At 35.9% G+C, this 22,287-nt stretch overlaps 1 protein-coding gene across 5 annotated transcripts in view; it reads right to left on the reverse strand.

Annotated features, from left to right (window-relative positions):
- Positions 1 to 22,287, reverse strand: part of LOC124798456 (cytosolic carboxypeptidase 1-like) — a 503,581-nt gene that overhangs the window by 11,353 nt on the left and 469,941 nt on the right. For 3 of the 5 annotated variants that reach the window (XM_047261877.1, XM_047261876.1, XM_047261875.1), the window contains exons 21-22: positions 21,033 to 21,209; positions 11,492 to 11,616 (exon numbers count right to left, since the gene is read on the reverse strand). In XM_047261877.1, the coding sequence (XP_047117833.1) occupies positions 11,492 to 11,616; positions 21,033 to 21,209 (302 nt within the window). Of the gene's footprint in view, positions 1 to 1,134; positions 1,217 to 11,491; positions 11,617 to 21,032; positions 21,210 to 22,287 lie in introns of all 5 variants that reach the window. The other 2 variants (XM_047261879.1, XM_047261878.1) reach the window with 2 other exon arrangements.

The following is a 22,287-nucleotide window of genomic DNA, read 5'->3' on the forward strand; positions in this document are numbered from 1 at the left end:
TTTCACTCTCATAACTCAGAGGGGGGAAAAAAAAAAAATCAATAGTGACTGCTAAGAGACAACTATTTGCTTTTAATATTTATGTTTCATGTGAGTTAAATTTTCCATTAATGCAAGTATGCTGTATCTTAGATAAAAATGTTTTCAGCTTAGTTTATAGTTTATAAATATATTATGAAACTAAAAATTTGCGCATGAAATAACAACGGGGAGAAGTTTTGGGACAACTCAAGTCCTATCTGTCAACCAAAAAATAATTGTTATGGCAACAACTCTCACAGTATTAATAGGCATACCTTGTCTTTTGGTCCATTTACATGAATTCACATAAGGTTACTGGCAATATTTTTGAAGTTATCAATTTTTAACTTTTTCTTTTGCTTCTTTATTAATTTTTGACTCCCATAATCAGGAAGATTTTTTTTTTCTTCATGCCCTTCAGGAAGTATGAAGTTGATACACATTACATGTTGTGGAGATGCTGAGCCATGATAGGCACAATAAAAAGATTCACGCAATCATAGCTTTCGGCCATTAAGGCCTTTGTCAGCAGTAGACACACATACAAACACGCGCACACACACACTCACGCAAGAGCAACTTTCACACACATCTGCAGTCTCAGAGAGCTGAAACTAAACCAGCTACCAGTTTCAGCTCTCTGAGACTGCAGATGTGTGTGAAAGTTGCTCTTGCGTGAGTGTGTGTGTGCGCGTGTGTGTGTGTATGTGTGTCTACTGCTGACAAAGGCCCTAATGGCCGAAAGCTATGATTGTGTGAATCTTTTTATTATGCCTATCGCAGCTCAGCATCTCCGCTATATGGTGAATAGCAACTTTCCTTCTCTCGTATTGTTACATTCCATTCTGGATTTTACATTGTTTGATATTACATGTTGTATCTTTCTTTATCTTTTCTCTACCACCCTGCTCATTTTTTAATAAAGTGAAGAGCTTGTAGCTGCCAGAGTACCATTTTTTGTATTAGATCTGTCTGCTTGGAAAAATGAAACTCCATAACTTTTTAATACTGGTAACTAGTATGGCATGTGGAGGATTCTACTGAAACAATGCTGTACATATTTATGGTTGTGAAGTCCAAACAAGGCATGCCACAGCATCATGCAATACTTGCCTTCAAACTTTCTTGTGTGTTTCTTGTTTCTGGGGAGTTGGTTATAGAATGGGGGCTATGAGGGGTAATCTTACAGGTACTGCTATCAACAAAAACAAGAGATATATATCAAACAATAGACACAGGCAGAAAAACAATTATAACATCAGACAATACAGAATATGTAAGTGTTGAATATATAACTACTGAATATATAACTACTGAATATAAAGTAATAAAGCTTAGAATTGGCTTGAATAGAAAGAAAAGAGTTATTCAGTTTATTGAAGTCATAATTGTGAACTACAAAAGAAATGCATGCAAAAGTATCTCAGAACAGATTTCTATCTACAGTGTTTTTTCCTACTTTATTAGTGCTTATAGTGCAGTTCATCACCTATGACAGTCTTCTATATACATTTTAATGAAATTTCAATTAATTTATTGAAAATAAGGCTTCTAGCCAAATAATGCTCCAAAATTGAATCTATAAATTCCTTAAAGCACACGATTGTTCAGCACATTGATATAATAGGTGAATGGGCTCTATTGCAGTAAAATTCATTACTTTTATCCAGACTGTTTATGTTCTTTCAAGATAACTTGTCAGACAGTTCTACTAACATGGTTATAACAAGTTGTAGTATATCCAATACCAATTCAACAATCTTGTGAGAGTACAATTTTTGTAACTGATAAAACTCCCCTTCAAAGAAGAAACAAGAAACTGAACTGTAATAACTATTGACAAAAACAGTGTTACAGAATTTTCTGAAGATGGAGTCTTCTAATGGTTCTTACTGCTAGGCCACCTATTTCATTAGATGTACTTAATTAGAAGATGGTCCTTGAGTGTACAGTTATCTCTGCCACTACTGGGATGATGTACAGTTCTTTCAAAGGGGATTTAACCATCTTGATCTCTATGGTTATGATTAGTGAATGTTGTTTAATGCACAAGAGAGGCACTCTAAACAGTAACAATGACGCAAAGGTCACAGTTTAAGTTCATTCAATTGATTTTTTTACTGATGAGTAAAAAATCGAGAATACTCGACTATGAAGGAATAGTATGTAACAGAATGCCCAATAAACATCAACACCGGAAAAATCAACTGAATGTAATGTTATAATACACCCTGAGAACAGCTGCTGCAAACCTACCACCCAGGGATATTTCATACATTGAGTCCAGCTAACTTCAGGCATCACATTGTGGCTAATTATTTGTCATTGCAGCAAGATGAACATAATGTGACCCTTGTCTTACCAGACTTGGGGCAACTGAAATCATCATGTAGGGCTAATGTCAATCTCAATCCCACAATTAATGAGAGGTCAACAAATAAAATTTTGGATCAGTATAGTGAATGAATATCCAACAGGCTCACATCTTCTTCCATTTCTGTTAACTGGAGTTGGAAAGACTGTGCAAGAGAAATTCTTAGACTAATTAGAACATATTTCTGTAGTGTTAAGTTGTAACGTTGAGTCAACATTGTGAAATCCAACTCACTTTTATCTTGGTGCTACCGAGCATGCAAATTAGAGTTAACAATAATGTAGGAAAAGATAGACTGTTATTTAGTGTGAAGAAGACATGTTAATTTGCAGCCAGGCACAATTAAAGGACACTTACATGAAGCTTTCAGCCACAGCCTTCATCAGAAAAACAGAAACACTCACCATTCATACACACACATAAGCAAACATGTATGAATGGTGTGCGTTTCTCTTTCGCTGATGAAGCCTGCGGCTGAAAGGTTCATGTAAGTGTCTTTTAATTGTGCCTGTCTGCAACTTAACGTGTCTTCTTTATGGTAAGTAACAACCCATCTTTTCCTACATTGTGGTATATTCTTACCTTGAGTTTCCATTGTTCAAATTAGAATTATTTAGATATGTTGATGACCTAAGCTTAACTCCAGAACAAATATTCATTTTACCCAAGTGATATTTAAATTTTTTAACAAGTGTCCAATATCACAAATCACCAGTTATTTACCGAGATAAGTATTGAATATCATATTGCAAAATGGACTTAGAAATGGGGAATAATATCAAAATTAAAAATAAATGTAAGTACCCCTAAAATGACACTTATACTAGTGACATTTCACAATCACAAAGCCACATATGCATCCGGAAATAATATCTTTATTTTGGTGTTTTGTGTGACTGAACAATTTGTAATCATGCCGAGGGGGATACATTATAAAGTACAGAAGAACAGTCTTGGTTCCAAAACAGGATTTTTTAAAATTTTATTTATCCTCCAATGAAGCATTTCACATTACAAAAGGCATCTTCAGATTAACGTACGTGAAAAATACAACCTTTCATATAAATGGCATAACCCCAATTTACCAAAATTGTACTAGCAAGAAAAAAATAAAACAACTTACTGGTAAACCGCAGTGGTCAGAATTTGAAAAAAAAAAAAAAAAAAAAAAAACACATTGTGCAGTGTCCTACGAGATAAAGAGTAAAATATATTGGAGTATGGCCAATAAAATGTTCACGAGCTTATAAACGGTCTAATGCACAAAAAGCCCAAAACACAAATAAAATAAGATATAGAAGATGTTAAGTACATGGGAAAATGCACCTAAAGCACATGAAAGCCCCAGCAGGTAGTTAAACTTGTCATTTTTTTTCTTACAAAGGCCTCACATGGTGTCCTACAAAACACCTCCTCAAGAATAATCAAGAAGTTATCAAAAGCAAATAACTGCCTTAATTTCACAAGAAGTAGGTATATCCATGTACATAGGTAGCTGATTATCTCATCAGATATGCGGCACCATCCACATCCACTAAAATGGGATCAAGCCTCCATAGATGTGTCAGACAGTAAGTATGTAGGAGCTGCAGTTGCTCATGCTCCCAGCTGTGCACATAATATTGGGTATAGAAGTATAGGCTAGTATACACAGCTCACAGCAGATGGTGAATGTAGATGAAGAGCTGAAATAGCTATTAGGTTTCCACATATAATCACAAAGAGAAACATAACAAACAGTAAATCCATGTAAAGGTCTTACCTCATAACAAACAGTAAATCCATGTAAATGATCTTACAGGTAAAATTTTTTTACGCAGATGGGTCATAATAAACAAGAATAAATGAATTTTTAAACAATCAAAAATGGTACAAGTTAATTATATACTACTGCGGTGCAAATGAATAAAACCTACATGAAGGAACCAAGAGAACTAATTGCTCAGTGGGCCAGGCATATGTTTACTGACATGTGCAGAATTATAGAAGACAATAAGGGTAACTAGATGTGAGTATGGAGTTAACAAGCTGCCTAAAAGAATAAAAGATAAAAATCTGTTAGAAAATCCATTATTAAGACAATAGGTAACAGTGAAAGCACATATTTGATGCATTTAAACAAAAATAGCTTACATTGAAACATATGAATGGCAGAGAAGAAAAATTGATTATCTACAAATTTTCTTGGCAGGAGGGAGAAATATATCAGTCCTTTGCCTAAGTGAACATTGGCTAACAAAAGACTGCATCAAAATCCTTAACAAATTAAAGAACTATGTTGTAGCCAGTAGCTTTTGTAAAAGTAGCAAAATCCATGGGGGTTCCCTGATACCAATTAAAAATTCTTTAACATTTAAAGTAAGAGATGGTTTTAATTTTATAAATGATGAAGTCACATTTGAAATGTGCTGTACAGAATTATAAAGGCAAAACATTGTAATAATTTTGATATGCAGAGTCTCAGGTAAAGAAGTAACAAAAGTATTACTGTTTAAACTAGCAATATTATGAAAGGTGTAGTTCCATGTATCAGTAAGTTAGCTTTTTATATAGCTAGTTTTAAATTTTGTTTGAGTGTGTTTTGGGCTTTTAGTGCATTAGACTGTTTACTGGTTTTCGAACATTTTACTGGCCATATTCTGATATATTTTATAGGGCAGTACACCATGTTTTTTGAAATTCTGATCAAGGCAGTTCCTGCTGGGACATTTGAATGCATGGCATCCTATGAGCATAACACAATATTTTGCCAGTAAGTTATTTTATTTTTTCCTGCTAGACCAATTTTGCTAAATTGAGGTGATGCCATTTATACGAGAGGTTGTATTTTTTCTCATAGGCCAATCTGAAGATGTCTTATATAAGGTAAAAAGTGTCACTGGAGGATAAATAGAATAAAAAATCCAGTTTTGCAACCATGACCATTTGTTCTTCCATACTATCACTGATTGCTGCACCTCATCACCACATATTCGAAAAAGTTCTGTGACATTATAAAGTGTTGTTAGAGCAGCTGCACTTGAATGTATTGTAGCTCTGTCTTTGCCTGAGATAATGTAGTTTGAAACAACTGACAAATTTCAGGGCAGTTTAAAAATGATTGTCTGGATAGTATGACCACATCCTGGCAGGCTAATTTTTATTTATTTATTTACTTTTTTTTTTTTTTTTTTTTTTTTTTTTGATGGGTGGGACCATAGCCACCAACATTTTACATCTTATTTTGCTGTATTTGTTTATCTCCACCATTATTGAAAGTTTCTCCCAGTAGCATTGGAAAAACCTGAACAGACTAAAGGCATCATTTGCGAAGTGTGTAACAACTACAGTAATTACTGTATCATGTTTCTCATCCTTATTAAATATTTATATCTAAAAACGAAGATGATGTGACTTACCAAATGAAAGTGCTGGCAGGTCAACAGACACACAAACAAACACAAACATACACACAAAATTCAAGCTTTCGCAACAAACTGTTGCCTCATCAGGAAAGAGGGAAGGAGAGGGAAAGACGAAAGGATGTGGGTTTTAAGGGAGAGGGTAAGGAGTCATTCCAATGCCGGGATTGGAATGACTCCTTACCCTCTCCCTTAAAACCCACATCCTTTCGTCTTTCCCTCTCCTTCCCTCTTTCCTGATGAGGCAACAGTTTGTTGCGAACGCTTGAATTTTGTGTGTATGTTTGTGTTTGTTTGTGTGTCTGTCGACCTGCCAGCACTTTCATTTGGTAAGTCACATCATCTTTGTTTTTAGATATATATTTCCTACGTGGAATGTTTCCCTCTATTATAACTATATTATTAAATATTTACAAGCACAGTTCTGAAAGTTGGCATATCAAAAAATACATGCCATAGTAATACAGGTAACAAAAATAACATATAAAGCTGTTCAGTAGGACCTTAAAACATTTATGTTAAAACTGATGTTGTGTAAATGAATTATTAGTTCCGAAATATGTTGGTATCAGGTTGCAACACGAGTAAGCTAGCCGAGAAGAGAGACAGCTCTGGCATCAAATTTTTTTTCAAAATGGATTACCAGTTAGAATGTGGAAATGGCTGGTGTTCATCTTTCACAATACCAACAGGGTTCTACTTACAGCATACATTCAGATAATACTAAGCTGTACAAATTGATAGTAATTATTCTTCAGCAATAAAGTGGAGTAGCACTTTCTCACAATCTTCAATTGTTTTATCTTTTCATTATGGTATTTCTATGTAATTCACTGTGTGTCCTTAGAAGAATGTAGTCTCTGCATCTCATCACCTGTAGGTGGCACTGAGAGTTGTCGTAAAGTAAAGACACATTTTTTGTTTTCCATTCACACTTATTGTCTTCCTATCATCTTGAATAACTAGTAGTTGGATTGTTTTACTTCATACTACTGGATCTGAACTCATGTATGCTCCTTCTATATAGTTGTGATGAAATGTACACGAAGATCCATAAGCGGATAATGCAGAAATATTTCCCACATCCCATCACATAGTGCAAGCCGAGCTGCATATGCTATCATATACTTGGGAAGTTAACAGTAAAATGGGAATGAGGGGACATGGATATGCTGTAAGCAGGAGTCAGTATCCAGACTACTAAAGCTGAAATGGGCAGTAGTGCCACTGGTGGTTGAGTCAGTCTTCATACACCATCCGTGCAAAACATTCTGAGACTGATTTTATTCCTGACATATAAGGGAAGTCGATGCAGAAACTACAGTTGCAGCTTCAACTAACAATTATAAACAAGAGATGGTGCATTCCACCTATCAGTTGTGGGCAGGCATTGTTAAGTGGTGGACGTGTGACTGTACTGTGTCAGTATTATTGTGCCACAAATTGCAATGGAGCAAGATCTCTCTATCGGGTGTTCAAGATATTCTCCAGAATATTTTAAAGAATACAAAACTGAGTGCATAGCTTGTCCAGCATGTCTTGTCTCCCAATATAAACAACAACAACACATGGACACCTGGCATGACTTGACTGAAATGTAAACTACAGACAATTCTTTTCTGGAAAAAATCATCATGGATGACACGACTTTGTGTTATCAGTACGAACCTACCATAAAAGACAGAGCAATATTCACATGAAGGGTCAATACTTTGGCAACATAACCAACATTCAAGACAATGTGCTGCACAACTAACAATATCCCAAAGAAGCATTTTTTTGACAGTTTCATATGGTTTGACAAATGTTCTGTGTGTTGTACTCAATGGGATGAGACTATGTAGAACGCTTGAAGGATTAAAACCATTTCAGTGTTTCTCCATATTTTTTATTAATCCAGTCTCAAACTTTTTTGGGCTGCCGAGATATAAAACAGCTTACACCTCACAATACCCAAAGTTGTGAAATGTTGGACTTAAATGTTAACTTTATGGGGTGGAAAAAATTAATTTAACTTATTTACACTGGTGCAGACAGACACAGAAAATTCTATAATAGGTTGGTGGAAATGTGAGTCAGAATATCCATATCCCAAATATAAAATAGTATCACCTCAGTGAGTTCCACATGTAGAAGAATATAAAAGATGATTAGTTAAAAATGGAATTACCTTAAGACTACATACAAGAGTAATTATAATATTTTGATAACAGAAATTTAAGGTTGGAAAAAAAATATTTATGCAAAGCATGGAAAGCAGTAGCGAGTACTGAGTAGGAGAGGTTGGGGAGACGAATAGCTCTAATTTAAGTACCAAACTTACCACAAAATTGAAAAGCATAGCATAAGATATGAAGAGAGAGAAGGGAGAGGAGGGGGAGAGAGAGAGAGAGAGAGAGAGAGAGAGAGACTGACATTTGAAAGGATAAAGTGATACAATGCTAAATTTGTAGTCATCTACATCATGGCAGTGGCCATTCGTTCAGGTAGATGCTTAGTTAACTGCCATACTAACATGTAATCCTGCATAGTAACCACAGCACCGCCTGTACATGAAGTGGCTGGTTTTGTTAAAATTTTATTGATGATTTGCTTCTGTGTCAAACATCACCCTTATCTGCAGTAAGCTCATTTTGATCACTGTTGTTGTCAGTTACAGAAAGACTGGTTTACTCATTAGTCAGTATGCCATCAGGAATCAATAAACTTTGACAATATGCATGAACCACTCAGTGTTCCGTAGCACTGTTTCAGAATTAGCCTTTATTAAGGGAATGACATCCTGCTGGTGAGATAGCATTTCAAAATGTACTTTTACAAATCCTGGAAATATTATGATCTTTTTAGTTTTGTGTAGGCTTTCTTTATATGGTATTGTTTTAGGCCACATATTTGCTTAGTGGTTCAAGCAAGAAGTGTGAGTGATTTTTTCAGCCACTCTTGAAATTTGTAGTTGGTGTTGAGGTGATTGAGGATGTATGAACCATACAGCAGTATTTCCACAACGCTGCAGCTCTGCAGCCCACTGATCCCTAACTTCTTTGAAATGGTTCATGCCATGTCCCTCAAATATGAATCACAGGGGCCAATAGGAAAGCATTCTGTACTGAATAATCCAACTGGGAAGTAGTCACATATGGTGTCCCATAAGGTTTCAACGTAAGTCTGTATTTTTCCTTGCATATATTAAATTTGTTTCCTTTGCATATGATGTAAACAATGTACTAAATAGTGACTTTGTAGTTTTAAAAAGAACCATTAACAAAATTTTCACTGACATCATATCTAACTAAATCAGAGAAATTAAAATTAAGAAGAAAAGAAAGTTCAGTGTATGCTGTTGAGAACTTTTAAGACGTTTGTACTCAACATGTGAATAAAATATGAAAACTTGGACATAGGAGAAGCTGAAAGTGTCAAGTTCTTGGGATTATGATTTGATTATAATTTCAGTTGGGAAGAAAGTACCACAGAACTGCTGAACCAACTAATGAAATCTGTAGTTGCCAGCAAATGCTTCTTGCTGTAGGTGATGTAGAAATAAACATGATAACATATTTCAAGTCAAAATTTCCCATGTCCTATAGTGTGTAATAGAAATTATTGCAATTCCAAGAACTTCCTACAGAAACATGTTCAACTAGATATACTAAAAGCGGCTTCTGGTATGTATATAAACAGTATACAAAGTGTCCATTATACAGAACAAACATTATCAACACCTCTGATAAGTGATTATGCTAGTATACTGCGATCAGTTTGTGACCTGTGAAAAGGTTAACTGATTTTTTTTAAAGTGTTAGATAAAAACAGCTGCTGAATATTACAGGAGGAAGAGCAGTGGCTTTTGATCAAAGCAGCTGTTTTTCTCATAACCTGGAGATAATTATCATAATTATCACTTTGAGCAAGTCAGTGCTAGCTATAATTTGTTAATAGCACTCTTTACAGAAGCAGCCCACAGCAGCTACTTCTGCCTGTTGCATAACTTGACTTATCCCATGTCTCTGGAGCTCTCCATCAGGATGGGAGTGGCAAATCGTCATGTGTGAATGAAAAAATGACTTGTACATCTGAGAGTCATGATTTGTAAGAAGAGGAAGAGTTTTTTCTCTTTTTTAAAAAACTAAAGTCTACTTTTTGTTACTACCACTGGAAGAAGACCAGAAACATCCAGATACTGTGGTTATCTGATGAACTGAAAGTAGTAGACAGTTGTGTGTTGTTTAAGTAACGTGTAAGTAAGTAAAAAGTGTAGCAGTCTTGTTCTCAGACTTCATTTTTACTGCATACGTGAGCCTAGTTCTGTATCTGTCTCACCAATGTTTTTGTAAGACTGTTAAGAATGTATATTTTGTCCTAACTGTAAATGTTGCAATGCATTACTTGCAAACAATTCCACATCTTGGGACCAGAGTTAGGAGACGGCAGTGTAACAATGATTAATTTCTTCATGACATTTACAGACATGATGATTTATGACTACAGGAGTGAATAATACTGAAAGGAAAATTATGTGACATAATTCCTGGTCAGTAATAACCTACAGGAGGTGAAATATCTGTACTATGTGGCAGTCATAACTAGTAGTTCCTCCTTTGGGGAAGAGAGGAAGCTAGGTTGGGAAGGTTAACATGGAAAGTAGATCACTCAGACCTCAGAATGGGAGGGACCTCACCTGTTTTGAGGATGAGGCGAAGCAAAGAGGCATTTGCTAACCTTCTCAACCTATCCCTCTCTCCTTCCCAAAAGAGGAGTTACTAATTCCAAATGCCACACAGAACATATATATTTTGCCTCCTGAAGAATGCCTCTTTGCCTCCCTGTCCCCAAAGCAGGTGGGTCCCTCTCATGTTGGGGTCTGAGTGACGTGCACTTCCTTTGGAACATTTCCTAACTTGGCCTTCTCAGTTCTCTGAGGAGTGAATGATACATATCTTTTCTGTCAGTTTATTATTTTATCACATTTGAATTTTTGACCTGTTTTGCTTTTATTTAGTTGCTTATCAAAATATAAAAGCCATACTTGAGATAATATGTATATTCTAAAACTTCTTTACAATAGTGAAGCTTGTACATAGTAATATTTTCCAAATCTCCAATTCACTGTGTTTGTTTGCATTAAAAATTAAGCAATGATAAAAAGATAAGAGTGTAGCTAAACTGAAATAATATTACAAAAGAGAAATATATTTTTTTAATGAAAAGGCTAGTTGCTACTCACCATATAACAGAGATGCTGAGTTGCAGAAAGGCACAACAAAAGAACTGTCAGAAAGTTAGCTTTCAGCCAACAAGGCCTTTGTAAAAAATAGACATCACACACACACACACACACACACACACACACACACACACACACACACACACACACAAATGCAACTCATGCACACACAACCATAGTCTCTGGTAGCTGGAGCCAGTCTGGCTCCAGCTGCCAGAGACAGTTATCATGTGTGTGTGAGTTGTGTTTGCACGAGTGTGTGTGTATGTGTATGTTGTCTGTTTTCGACAAAGGTCTTGTTGGCTGAAAGATAATTTTCCAACAGTCTTTGTCTTGTGCCTTTCTGTGACTCAGCATTTCCTACATATGGTGAGTAGTCCCTATTGTTTTCATTATATTGTTACATTCCATTCTGGATTTTCCATTATTTAAATAAACTTTTTTGGACTGTATGTTATAAAATTTTGTTACCTGCCACCTTGCTTATTAGTTTCAAGGAGTTCTGTCTGCCACTGTGATTCTTCTTTCAAGCAAGCCAATGCCTCACAAAAGTTGGCACCAATTTCTTTTAGGTGAAGAATGTCAAGGTGATAACCCTAGAAAGAACAAGCATTTGTTGTACACCACTGACATTGTGTTTGCAGTAAGAGATATCAGAACAGTGAAAGACATCTATTCATCTATGCATTTTGGAAACCATTGATTAGTGGCTTTACATTAGTTGGTTGGTTAGTTTGTTACATATTCCATGGATCATTTTGCACAATAGATCATAATTATGTAGGACGAGTCATTTTACATTCACATTGCAAATTAATTTGTATATAAAGTTACATTCTGAACACTTCTAAAGTTTGTAACTATATAAAAAGAAAAAAAAAAAAGATTACAGTTAGTAATTCCCACCCACAACCTACTACACATTACAGTAATAGAAATTCTTCTATGGAATAGGAGTTGTAAAGGAGAAACTTACTCAGTTTGTTATCAAATTTTACTTTGCTTTTTGCCAGACATTTTATATCACTCGGTAAATGATCAAAAATTTTTGTTGCAGCGTTATGCACCCATTTTGGTGCCAAAAACAACCTTAATATGGAGTAATAAATGTTATTTTTGCTTCTGGCACTGTAATTATGTACCTCATCATTCCTTTTGAACTGTATTGGATTATTTACAACAAACTTCGTGAGGGAATAAATATAGTTGCAGCCATAGTCAGAGTGCCCCACATCCTTTGAGAGATGTCTGCAAGATGATTGTGAGTGAGCACTACACATTATTCTTAAAGCACATTCTTGTGCAATGAAGACTTTTGTTGTTAAAGATTAGTTATCCCAGAACATTATTCCATTGGACATTACTGAATGAAAATATGTCAGTTTACTGATGTGTCTCTCCCCAAGATTTACAGTGATTCTACATGCAAAAGTGGCTGAGCTATGTGGTTTTAGGAGTTGCAAAGCATGTTTTTCCCATCCATACAGACCCCAAGAATTTTGAGGTTTCCACCCTATTTATTATTTCCTCAGTGTGCATTATATTTATTATTGGTGTAGTACCTCTAGATGTGCACAATGGAATATGCTGTGTCTTTTAAAAACTGAGGGTGAGTCTATTCACAGTAATCCACTCAATGTTACTAACAAGAACTTCATTTACCATTTCTTCTGTTTCTGTATCTATATTTGGATTGATTACAATACTAGTGTCATCTGCAAAAAGAAATAATGAGGAATTAATGAGGAACAATAGAGGATCTAAGACTGAACCTTGGGGAACCCCATTGATTTCTGCCCAGTCAGAATTATGTCCCTGGACTATATTGTTTGAATTACTAAGTAAAACTTTCTTTAACATTATCCATTGGTTGGCTACACCATCAGTCCTATAAAACTTTAATTTATCTAGGAGAATACGGTGATTCACACAGTCAAATGCCTTAGAGAGGTCACAGTAAATACCAACCAGCTCTATTATACTTTTAATGCTTGTAAAATCTGCTGAGTGGACATGTAAATGGTATTCTCAGTAGAACAAACCTTCTGAAACCCAAACTGTGCTGAGATATTACTCTAGAATATACCATCATCTCAAAAATTCTGGAGAATGATGTCAGCAGTTATCGACATCTCTCTTATCACCTTTCTAAAAGAGGGGTTTAACAACGGCATATTGCCTTGAGTTAGTGATGCATTAAGTATTTCAGATAAGACTTGGCTTATTACAGGGGAACAAATTTTTAATACTCTATTGGAAACACCATCACAACCAGATGAGATTTTATTTTTGAGAGTATGTATGATTTTCTTAATTTCAGAAGGAGAAGTAGCGATACATTCATATGACTGAACTCTATGAAAGATACATTTTCAAAATACTGCTGCGATTTTGCTCTTGAACTGTTTGTCCCTCTGCTTTGTACTATATTTAATAAATAATTATTTAATGCATTTGCTACCTGTGAATCATGATTTACAGCCCTTCCATTCATTTCATTAGTGATGTTGTCTTGTTCTATTTCTATGGCTGGTTGTCCTGTCTCTCGTTTCACTACATTCCATATAGCCTAAAGTTTGTTGTCAGAAGTATTGATTTCTGACATTATGTGCACATTCCTTGACTTTTAATAACATTTATTAGCAATTTTGAGTAGTTTTTGTAGTGTGCAACTACTGCAGGACCCTTTCTTGTTCTTGCCAAAAGATACATTTCCCTTTTTGCTTCTACAAGATACTTTAATCCCTCTAGAGAGCCACGTTTTTTTACATGGCTGTTTAGTGTCCATTCTGATTAGCTTATGCAGAAAGCTGTTCTCAAATAATGATATGAATTTATCATGGAATTGCTTAAATTTCATGTTAGCATTTGATTCATTATAAATTACATCCTATGTCATCTCCTGTAAGCTGTTCTTAAAAACAGTTGTCCTAGAGTCATTGATTATTCTAACTGATTTCCACTGAGGAGTATCAAATTGTAAGGCGTGCTGTTATTTATCCTAACTAATGAGCATCATGATCAAAGAGTGCATTTGTCACTGGATAAACAGGTATATTCTTGCTCTGAACTTCATCAAAGAAAACATTATGAATTAGGGTTCTACTGTCTTTATCCATCTGTGCTGGAAAGTTACTACTGAGATCAAATTGTAGGGTCCGAATAAGATTTCCAGCTCTCATTTTTCCTATTAGAATCCCTTAGAAAACCTACACTGAAGTCAGCATTAACCATTAACTGCTTGCTGCTGTTTGACAGATAGCACAGTAAGGAATCTATATTCCTCATAAATAGTACAAAATTTTCCAGTGTTGATCTATATACAGTTACAATTAAAAGTGAACTGTTTTTCAGCATAAATTCACAAGCACACACTTCCGTGTACTGATCACTACAAAATCTACTTGTCTCAATGTTTTTGAACTTATGTTCTGTCTTAATCCACACAACAGCTCCTTCTTTTCCCATGATATTGCTGCAAAAGTAAGCTGCAATACTGTAACTTACCTAACCCTTCGGTTAGAGTCAACCACAGAGAGTAGTTGGGTGTAAAACAAAATTGCCTTTGGGTGTTGCACTATGTTCTGTAATCCTCATATGGAAGTCTAGTACAGCAAATAATCCAAATAAGTACCAAAAAATCACCAGTTAAGGCTGAAAAATCTGGTTAAAACTGTCTGCTCTATGAAGCATGAGACATTTCCTGTTGGTGATCTGTAAGATGTCAGAACAACTGGCTCGTGTGTTTCCTGGCCCACTATTGTGGCACAGCATTCAAGAAAGCTTTTCAACACAACATTTCTGTTGAAGGGCTTGTACTTCACTCCATTTCTCGCATGTATAGCCATTCCAGTTTCTTCTTAATTTGTTATGCAATAGTATCCATCCAAAAGTATTTGTTCAGTTTCAATGAATTCCATGTCATGTTCTGGTATGCAAAATACATTTGCTGACATTCCATCTGTGTGGATACTAAAGTTCACCTTTTTCATTACTGAGGCACTTGATATTTTGGTGGAAGAGCTGAGGCTCTTTAGAGGAATTTACAGTACAGAGGATTAGGGAATGCACTGCAAAACACAAGGTTAGTATAGACACTGCTTTGGTCAGACTGAAAACTTTTAGTAATTAGTCATGCCAGTATCCTCTTATCAGAACCATTATAATTCAACCATGATACATATCATGTACTGAAGCTAGAGGTAATGCACCAATCACACCCATGTGTTAATGCCTTTGTATCCTGAGTGATACAGAAAGCTCTAAATTAACACAGTCCACTAAACAATTCACCCAGGGCTTAGCATACCGCTCAAAGAGTGCAAAGAATGCTGTTCACACTAGTGCGAAATGTCAATGTGCCTGGTATTAGCCTCAACTATACAATTCAGGTTGCAGTCAAAACTGATCCCTGCACCCTACTATTATATTATCCTCTATGCAAAGAATCGTCCCCAAAGAGCTGAATCACAGATGACACCAGAGTCCTGCACTTGGTGTAAAATTTTTTATTCGTGTACTAATCATGTCCCAACCACACTCTGAAAACCACTGTGTAGTGCATGACAGAAAGTAATTCCCATTATACCATATGTTAGGGTTTCTTCCCATTCTATTTGCATGTGGTGTGCAGGACAGATGACCACTTAAATATGTCTGGATTAACTGTAATTAATGTAAGCTTTTCTTCATGTTTTTGATGGGAGTGATATGTGGAAGGCAGTAATGTATTCCTAGATTTCCCACTTAGTAATGGTTCTTAAAACTTTGTACAAAGGTGTGCTGAAAAGTAATGCTACCGAATTTTTATGAGAAAACTCTTACAGCTTTTTGAATAAAACAGTTATTATTAACATTCTACATCTTTATTTTTCATGTCTATACATTTCCAACTCCCTGCTGGTAGAGGGCTCCAAATTGTAGCATTTAACATGGCGGTGTGTAACATTACTATGTCAGTGTGTGAGAAAAGTATGCTATAGTCACGTTTCAATTTTGGACAGTTTGTTCACACATGGAGCAGCTTCTCCTTCAGCATGACAATGCCAGATTACATACGAGTGCTATGATGATATCTTTAACTATCGGGTGTCTTGGTTTCACAGTCATTGATCACTCTCCATACAGTGCCAACTGAGTTTCATCTGTTTCCAAAAGTTAAACAACACCTTTGAGGCCTTAACTCCGATAGTGGTGAAGCAGTGTGAGCAGATGTGAGGGTGTGGCTCCATCAAGAAAATCAAACATTCCACAGTGATGGTATCAACAAACTGGTCTCTCTTTGGGAGAAAAGCGTTCTTTGCCAGGATGACAATGTTGAGAAATGAATGTGTAGACATGAAGAATAAAGATGTAGAATAGTGATAATGTTTGTTTTGTCCAAAAAGTTTTAAGAGTTTTCACACAAAAAATCTGGAGGCATTACATTTCAGCACACCCTTGTAGATAGCGGTAGTAGGCTTGCAGGATGGTTGGCAACTATCACAAAGCACTTGCAAGTCTATGTTTTCCAACATTTTCTGATTCTCCCATGGGTCAAACAAACATGTCACCATTTGTGCTGCTTTTCTTTTAATACATTTGCTCAACAGCATCAGTCATAGTGAAAAATTCTTTTTGATGATGGCAGCATATTATAGTCACTGAGAAAACAAAGGAACACTCTGTATATGAAACAAATGATACCCTAAAGGAAGTCTGCAACTGGTCCATATGTAAGAACATTAGAGTGATCATAAAGAAGACAAATAGTGTGAATTCAAGTTTGAAGAGGAGAAAATGATACCATTAATAGGCTGCACAACAAACACAAAAGTTATTGGACTAAATATTGATTGAAAGTGGTATGAACACAGATACTTGGAAACCAGCATGTAATGGCCCTAAAATGTTAAATCTTTTAAGCTGAGGTTTTGCTTGGACTAAATGTTATGCAGCAGTTAGAACTAAAGTTGAGAAAGGATTTGCTGAAACTAACCACGAGAAACCAGTGACTGACTCAAGTGCCCATGCTACTTTTAACATTAGGATCTTCTGCTGCAGGAATCTTTCCGATGGTGGTTGGCAATTTCTTTAAAACAGATGTAGCAACAACTTTCAGAGCTGTCTACAAGGTATTGGTCTGCACTGGCTCACCGAAGAAAGAATTCATCAAAATGCCGATGGAAGAAAACGATGTGAGGAAAACCTAGCATGATTTTTATCAAATTATGTGTTTTCCTACTGTTTTATGCACTACTGACTGTACCCATAACCCCATCGACCACCTGGTGGCAAAAGTGCAGACACATTTAGGAATCATAAAGGTGATTTCTGTTAAATATATCAGGAATATCAGATGCTATGCTTATTCAGAGTGTATAGTGTTAGCATTTGTGCTAACTTGATTAACACTGAAGCTCCTTTGGTAGATCTATTTTTAGTGTTGTACAAAAGGGCTGGGCCCAGAACAGAGTTCGATTTCTGAACTAATGTAAAAATTGACGTTCTTTCAGTGATGATTATACAGTCAGCCCTAAAAGTCCTCTCATCATTATGTAACAGATAGTGTCTTTTAGTTACAGACTATTCATATGTAGACTTAGTTTTTAGCTATGGAATTCTTTTCTGGGGAACAAATGCTCAAAATATGATCACAGCTTTCAATCCCTATTTAGATGATGGTTTATTGCATTTGGGAGGTCACCTGCAGTATGCCAAGACATCTAATGAAGAATGTTATTGTCTTATAGTAGAAGACCTCCTCTTCCACACTTCCCCACTGCAGACACTTATGGGTGTAAGCACTTGGGTATTTCTTGGAGTGTGCATCTGATGGATGCAGCGGTCAGATGTCTTATTGCATTTGCAGTGTGTGCACAATCCATCCACAGTTCCTTTGTGTGTCACGTTGCTCCTCTCTCAGACACATCAACATGGCAGACAAGTAAAGGGGAGCATCACCAGCACTTCTGGGATGGCTCTTGGGCAGGCAAGTAGTATGGTTCATCCATGCATGTTTTATTTTTGAGCAAGACCATGTCTCCTTGGAAAAGATGGCATTGCCACTGCAGTATGCACAGCAGGGATGGGAACAACATACTGGTTAAAACCAATACTGGTATTTTAGTTTTGAATAACAGTTATTTTTTTGTATTTGTATGATCTCGGTTATAACAACAACTGGGTAAAAAAAATGAAATATCAATTAGCCATAGCAGCAGTTTTCAAAGGAACCTTTTTTAAAGGAGTAGTAATTTTATTCATAAAATTTGCACTGCTTTGAAATATTGGATCATTATAGAAAATGGGAAAAAGCAATCAGTGCAATTTTAATAAAAATGCTGACAGAAACAAGTAACAAGCACATGGCGTAGGAATTGGTACTTGTTACTATGTGGCGTGGTCTATTAGGTGGTATGTGTGTCATGCGAAGTGGAAGACTTGCCTCATCTGGTCTATATGACAGTTTCTCACTGTTGTCATTGGACATTAGATGTACTACAGAATGGCACCATCACTAATCTGGAGGAATTTAATGAAGTGTGGTATTAATGAAGTACAATGCTCCATTTGTTTTAGAAGATTAAAAATGGGAGAAGTCACAATAAACTTCTGATATAATATAAGGCAAAAACTTAGTTACAATAAAAATAAAAAGCTGCTGATCTACTGCCTGTGTCTACATAACATGCCTTTATCTGTTTGTAGCCCTTGAAAGCAGATAAATTATAATGAAAAATAGAGTTCTTCAACCTCAGTTTGCACCCTTTAACACTGACTATTCGTAATGTCCAAATAGTGGTATAAATCTCAATTACAACATGATTTTTGAGAAGTTTGAAAAAATTAGAAACAACAGGAGAATACTGGTGATTTTCTGTGGTAGTCAGCCACTTATCACTTTCTGAGAAAAGCACCAAATAGTGGACAGACTAAGTTTATATTATTTGCCTATTTCACTTAATATTTTGTTTGCATGTACCTTGAAACTGAGAGAATTAATAAATTTTATATTTTGTTTGCTTTCTACGTTTATTACAGGAAACAAAAAAAATAAAAACCGAAAATCAGTTATTTTCAGAAACTGGTTAATCTAAGCAGTTTTAACACTCTAGTTAAAAATGGTGTTAAAAAAAAACCCCGATATAACTAAAAATTGATTGTTTCTGCAATAACTGCCATCTGTAATGCACACGAACTAAAGTTCATAGATGGCACACTAAACTTATCATAAAATTCTATAGTGAATAAAAACTCTTTACTCCTATTTCAGAGGAGAATAGAGGGGGGACGGCAGGAGGGGGGTTTCAGGCATCTATTGAGCCTCTTGTGGATGCCTGTGCAGTTGGTTATACCATTGGAAATAGACCACGGTGGAGAAGATTCGGAAGAGCAGCAGAACTGTACATTTTTGTCCTAATATGCATGTTAAAGATATGTTTATGTTCACAGAATACATTTTATTTACTTGTCCCTATTATAATAAAGTGTGATTGAGTTAACACACTAGTTAAATTTCTTGCTGCTGGTTTCTGTCTGTCATTGGTAGCTCATCACAGATGACACACAGATCAACATCCTAAAAGGCTGCTCACTGAGCTGAAAAAGAAAGCAGATCTGGGACTAGGTGTTAGGCTTGTCATACATTTACATTATGAAGATTTAAGAAACAGACCTGGGATTTAATAGGAAAAATTCTTTCAGGTGGTCTAAGGGCAAATTTGAGAGTCTTCTGTAGATTTGTTTGTAGATTTTCCCTTCAGAACAGGAGTACTTATGAGATGGAATATGTTTGAGCAACAGGACAGAGGTGATGGATTTCATGTTGAGGGGAAAAACAAAACACAGATTGTGAAACCAAGCAACAGCTTAATACTGTAGCACTACAAACATATAAATAACAGAGCAAAGAAGAGGATGAGGTCTTCAAGATGACAGCCTATCTGCCATGTATGGGAAATGTTACTGGAAAAATATGCAAGTACTTCCAAAAATAGTTAAAGTGATCATTCTTCCTCCATCAAAAATATTGGCACTTCTGATATTGGTCAAAGAGAACTTAGTGCTGCACAAGGCATGTGTTTATAAGATACCATGCAAGTGCAGCAAATCATATAGGGGCAAATGATATGCACTGGCTGGGAGTGAATATGGAACACTAGTGGTATATTCACCTCCTGCAACCCAGCAGATCTGTTATCGCAAAACACTGCATTTTTACTGGTCATTTGATGAAATATAATACAAAAAAAATTGTGGCCCATACTTCAAACTTCTGGAACTCCATTATCTGAATCAGTGGAAATACAAGAGTCTGAGGCTCTTATCAATCGGGACAACAATTTACAATTGGATTCTGCGTGGAATCCTGTCAGTAAAACTTTGCTTTCTGCATAGCTGAAGCTATTCTGTGAATTTGCTGTATAAACACAGTTGATCTGTCATGGATGAGGAGAGTTTTCAACAGGGCCATCACTTTCTGCTGCACAGATACTTGCAGCAAAAGTGTACATGCTCAAGCAAAGCATGCACAGCAACAACTGGGTACACCATGCATTAAACAGGGGATCTGAGTATGGCGTAAACAGCATACAACCAAAGAGGACCAGAAGATTAGATGCTGAAATATCACGGCAGAAAGTTACAGACATCCAGCAGTTTGTGATTCTTCAATTTCTCCAGGCATATTTTATGACGAAATAAATCTCGGGTGAACACCCTGGTATGAGTGCGCACCTGATGATGGCAACGTGGTCGATTGCCGAAATATTGTGTCCTATGCACACTCATACCAGGCTGTTCACCCGAGATTTATTTCATCATCTAGCAGTTTGCTTTAAGTTTTGTGGAACAATATTCCGTATTAATTACTTTTTACACTTGATAACCGACCACCCATAGATGCAAAATGGCAGAATGTTAGCGAAAAGCAAAGAACTTTGGATATGTAAACAAACACACAGACATGAATGTGACAAATATTCAGTTTTCACTTAAGACTAGAATTGATATTTGGTTGTTTTGTACTGACCATATATGTTCCTTGATCACAACCACAGTAGCTACTTTCCATTGTGTAACTGCGTTTAATGCCCAATTGCCTCCAGACAGTAACCCTTGCAGTTGATTCTCTGTTCCTCTCAACAGCAAAACTGCACAATGACAGAGCAAATGCAGGTGACAAGTCTTTCATTAAATTTGGGAGCATCTGGGAAGGAGAAGAGATTTCCATTTATACTTACTGTCAAACCAGTTACTATGATTACTACTCAACAAAGCATGCTGCACACAAACAAAGGCACAACTGAAATTCGATAAGAATTAATTATTGTCAGCCAAGTATCAGTTAAATCTATATATTGCAAACAGATACACAAAAACTTAATGCTGACATAAGTAATTAGGAAACTGTCCTCTTTTATTGGTGTGTGATTTATGTTAATAAATTAAATCTGAATATTACTGCTCACATGTAACTGAGAGAAAAAAATGAATGATATGAACTTACTAATATCTGACACACACTTTTACCAATTTGAATGTACATGAAGCTCCACATTATCTACTTCAATGTGGACCCAAGACTGTACGGATAAACAAAAAATGCAGATAATCCAAAACACACATTTTTACTGGAAACTGCTATTTACTGTGCAATACACAAAAGTGTACTCTAAACTAAAATATTCTTTCTAGGTACAATGTATTTCTTTCAAAAATCACTAAACTATGCACGGATAATCTAAAAAGGGTACAGTTCAAACCACGATAATCAGGAGTTTGCTGTATATTGTGGAACATTAAAGACAGTCAATGACTGATTGGCAGGAAATAAAATACAAGTATCAAGTGAGAATGTGTAGTCAGTATTACCTTCATGAATGATAGTACATTTAAAGGTGGTTTGAAAAATATTGAGGTATATGTTTTTATGAGTAAAAGAATTGAGTGCATTCTTTTTTTATTTATTTTTGTTTATTGTGAAACTTTATACACAAGTGATCCTCCTAAGTGCGCGAGTTTTGTAACATCTGGTACAAATGGATTTAAATAGTCTGCAGTGTCAGGCTTCAGGAGAATGAGCCATAATGTGCATACTGCATGCTTATAGCTGTCTGTACGGAGTGGGCCAGAAGACAGATTCAAAAACTTTTCCAGTTACTTAACGTATAGTTTCAAGTTACATGGATCTGGAAATGTATTCTAGGTTAGAAGTAATGTTTCCTGCCCATAGTAACCCTATCTTCTGGTGAAGGTCACTTGAATTACAACAATGCAGGTGACAC

The sequence above is a fragment of the Schistocerca piceifrons genome, chromosome 5 (assembly GCF_021461385.2).
Source record: "Schistocerca piceifrons isolate TAMUIC-IGC-003096 chromosome 5, iqSchPice1.1, whole genome shotgun sequence".
In the NCBI taxonomy this organism is placed as follows: domain Eukaryota; kingdom Metazoa; phylum Arthropoda; class Insecta; order Orthoptera; family Acrididae; genus Schistocerca; species Schistocerca piceifrons.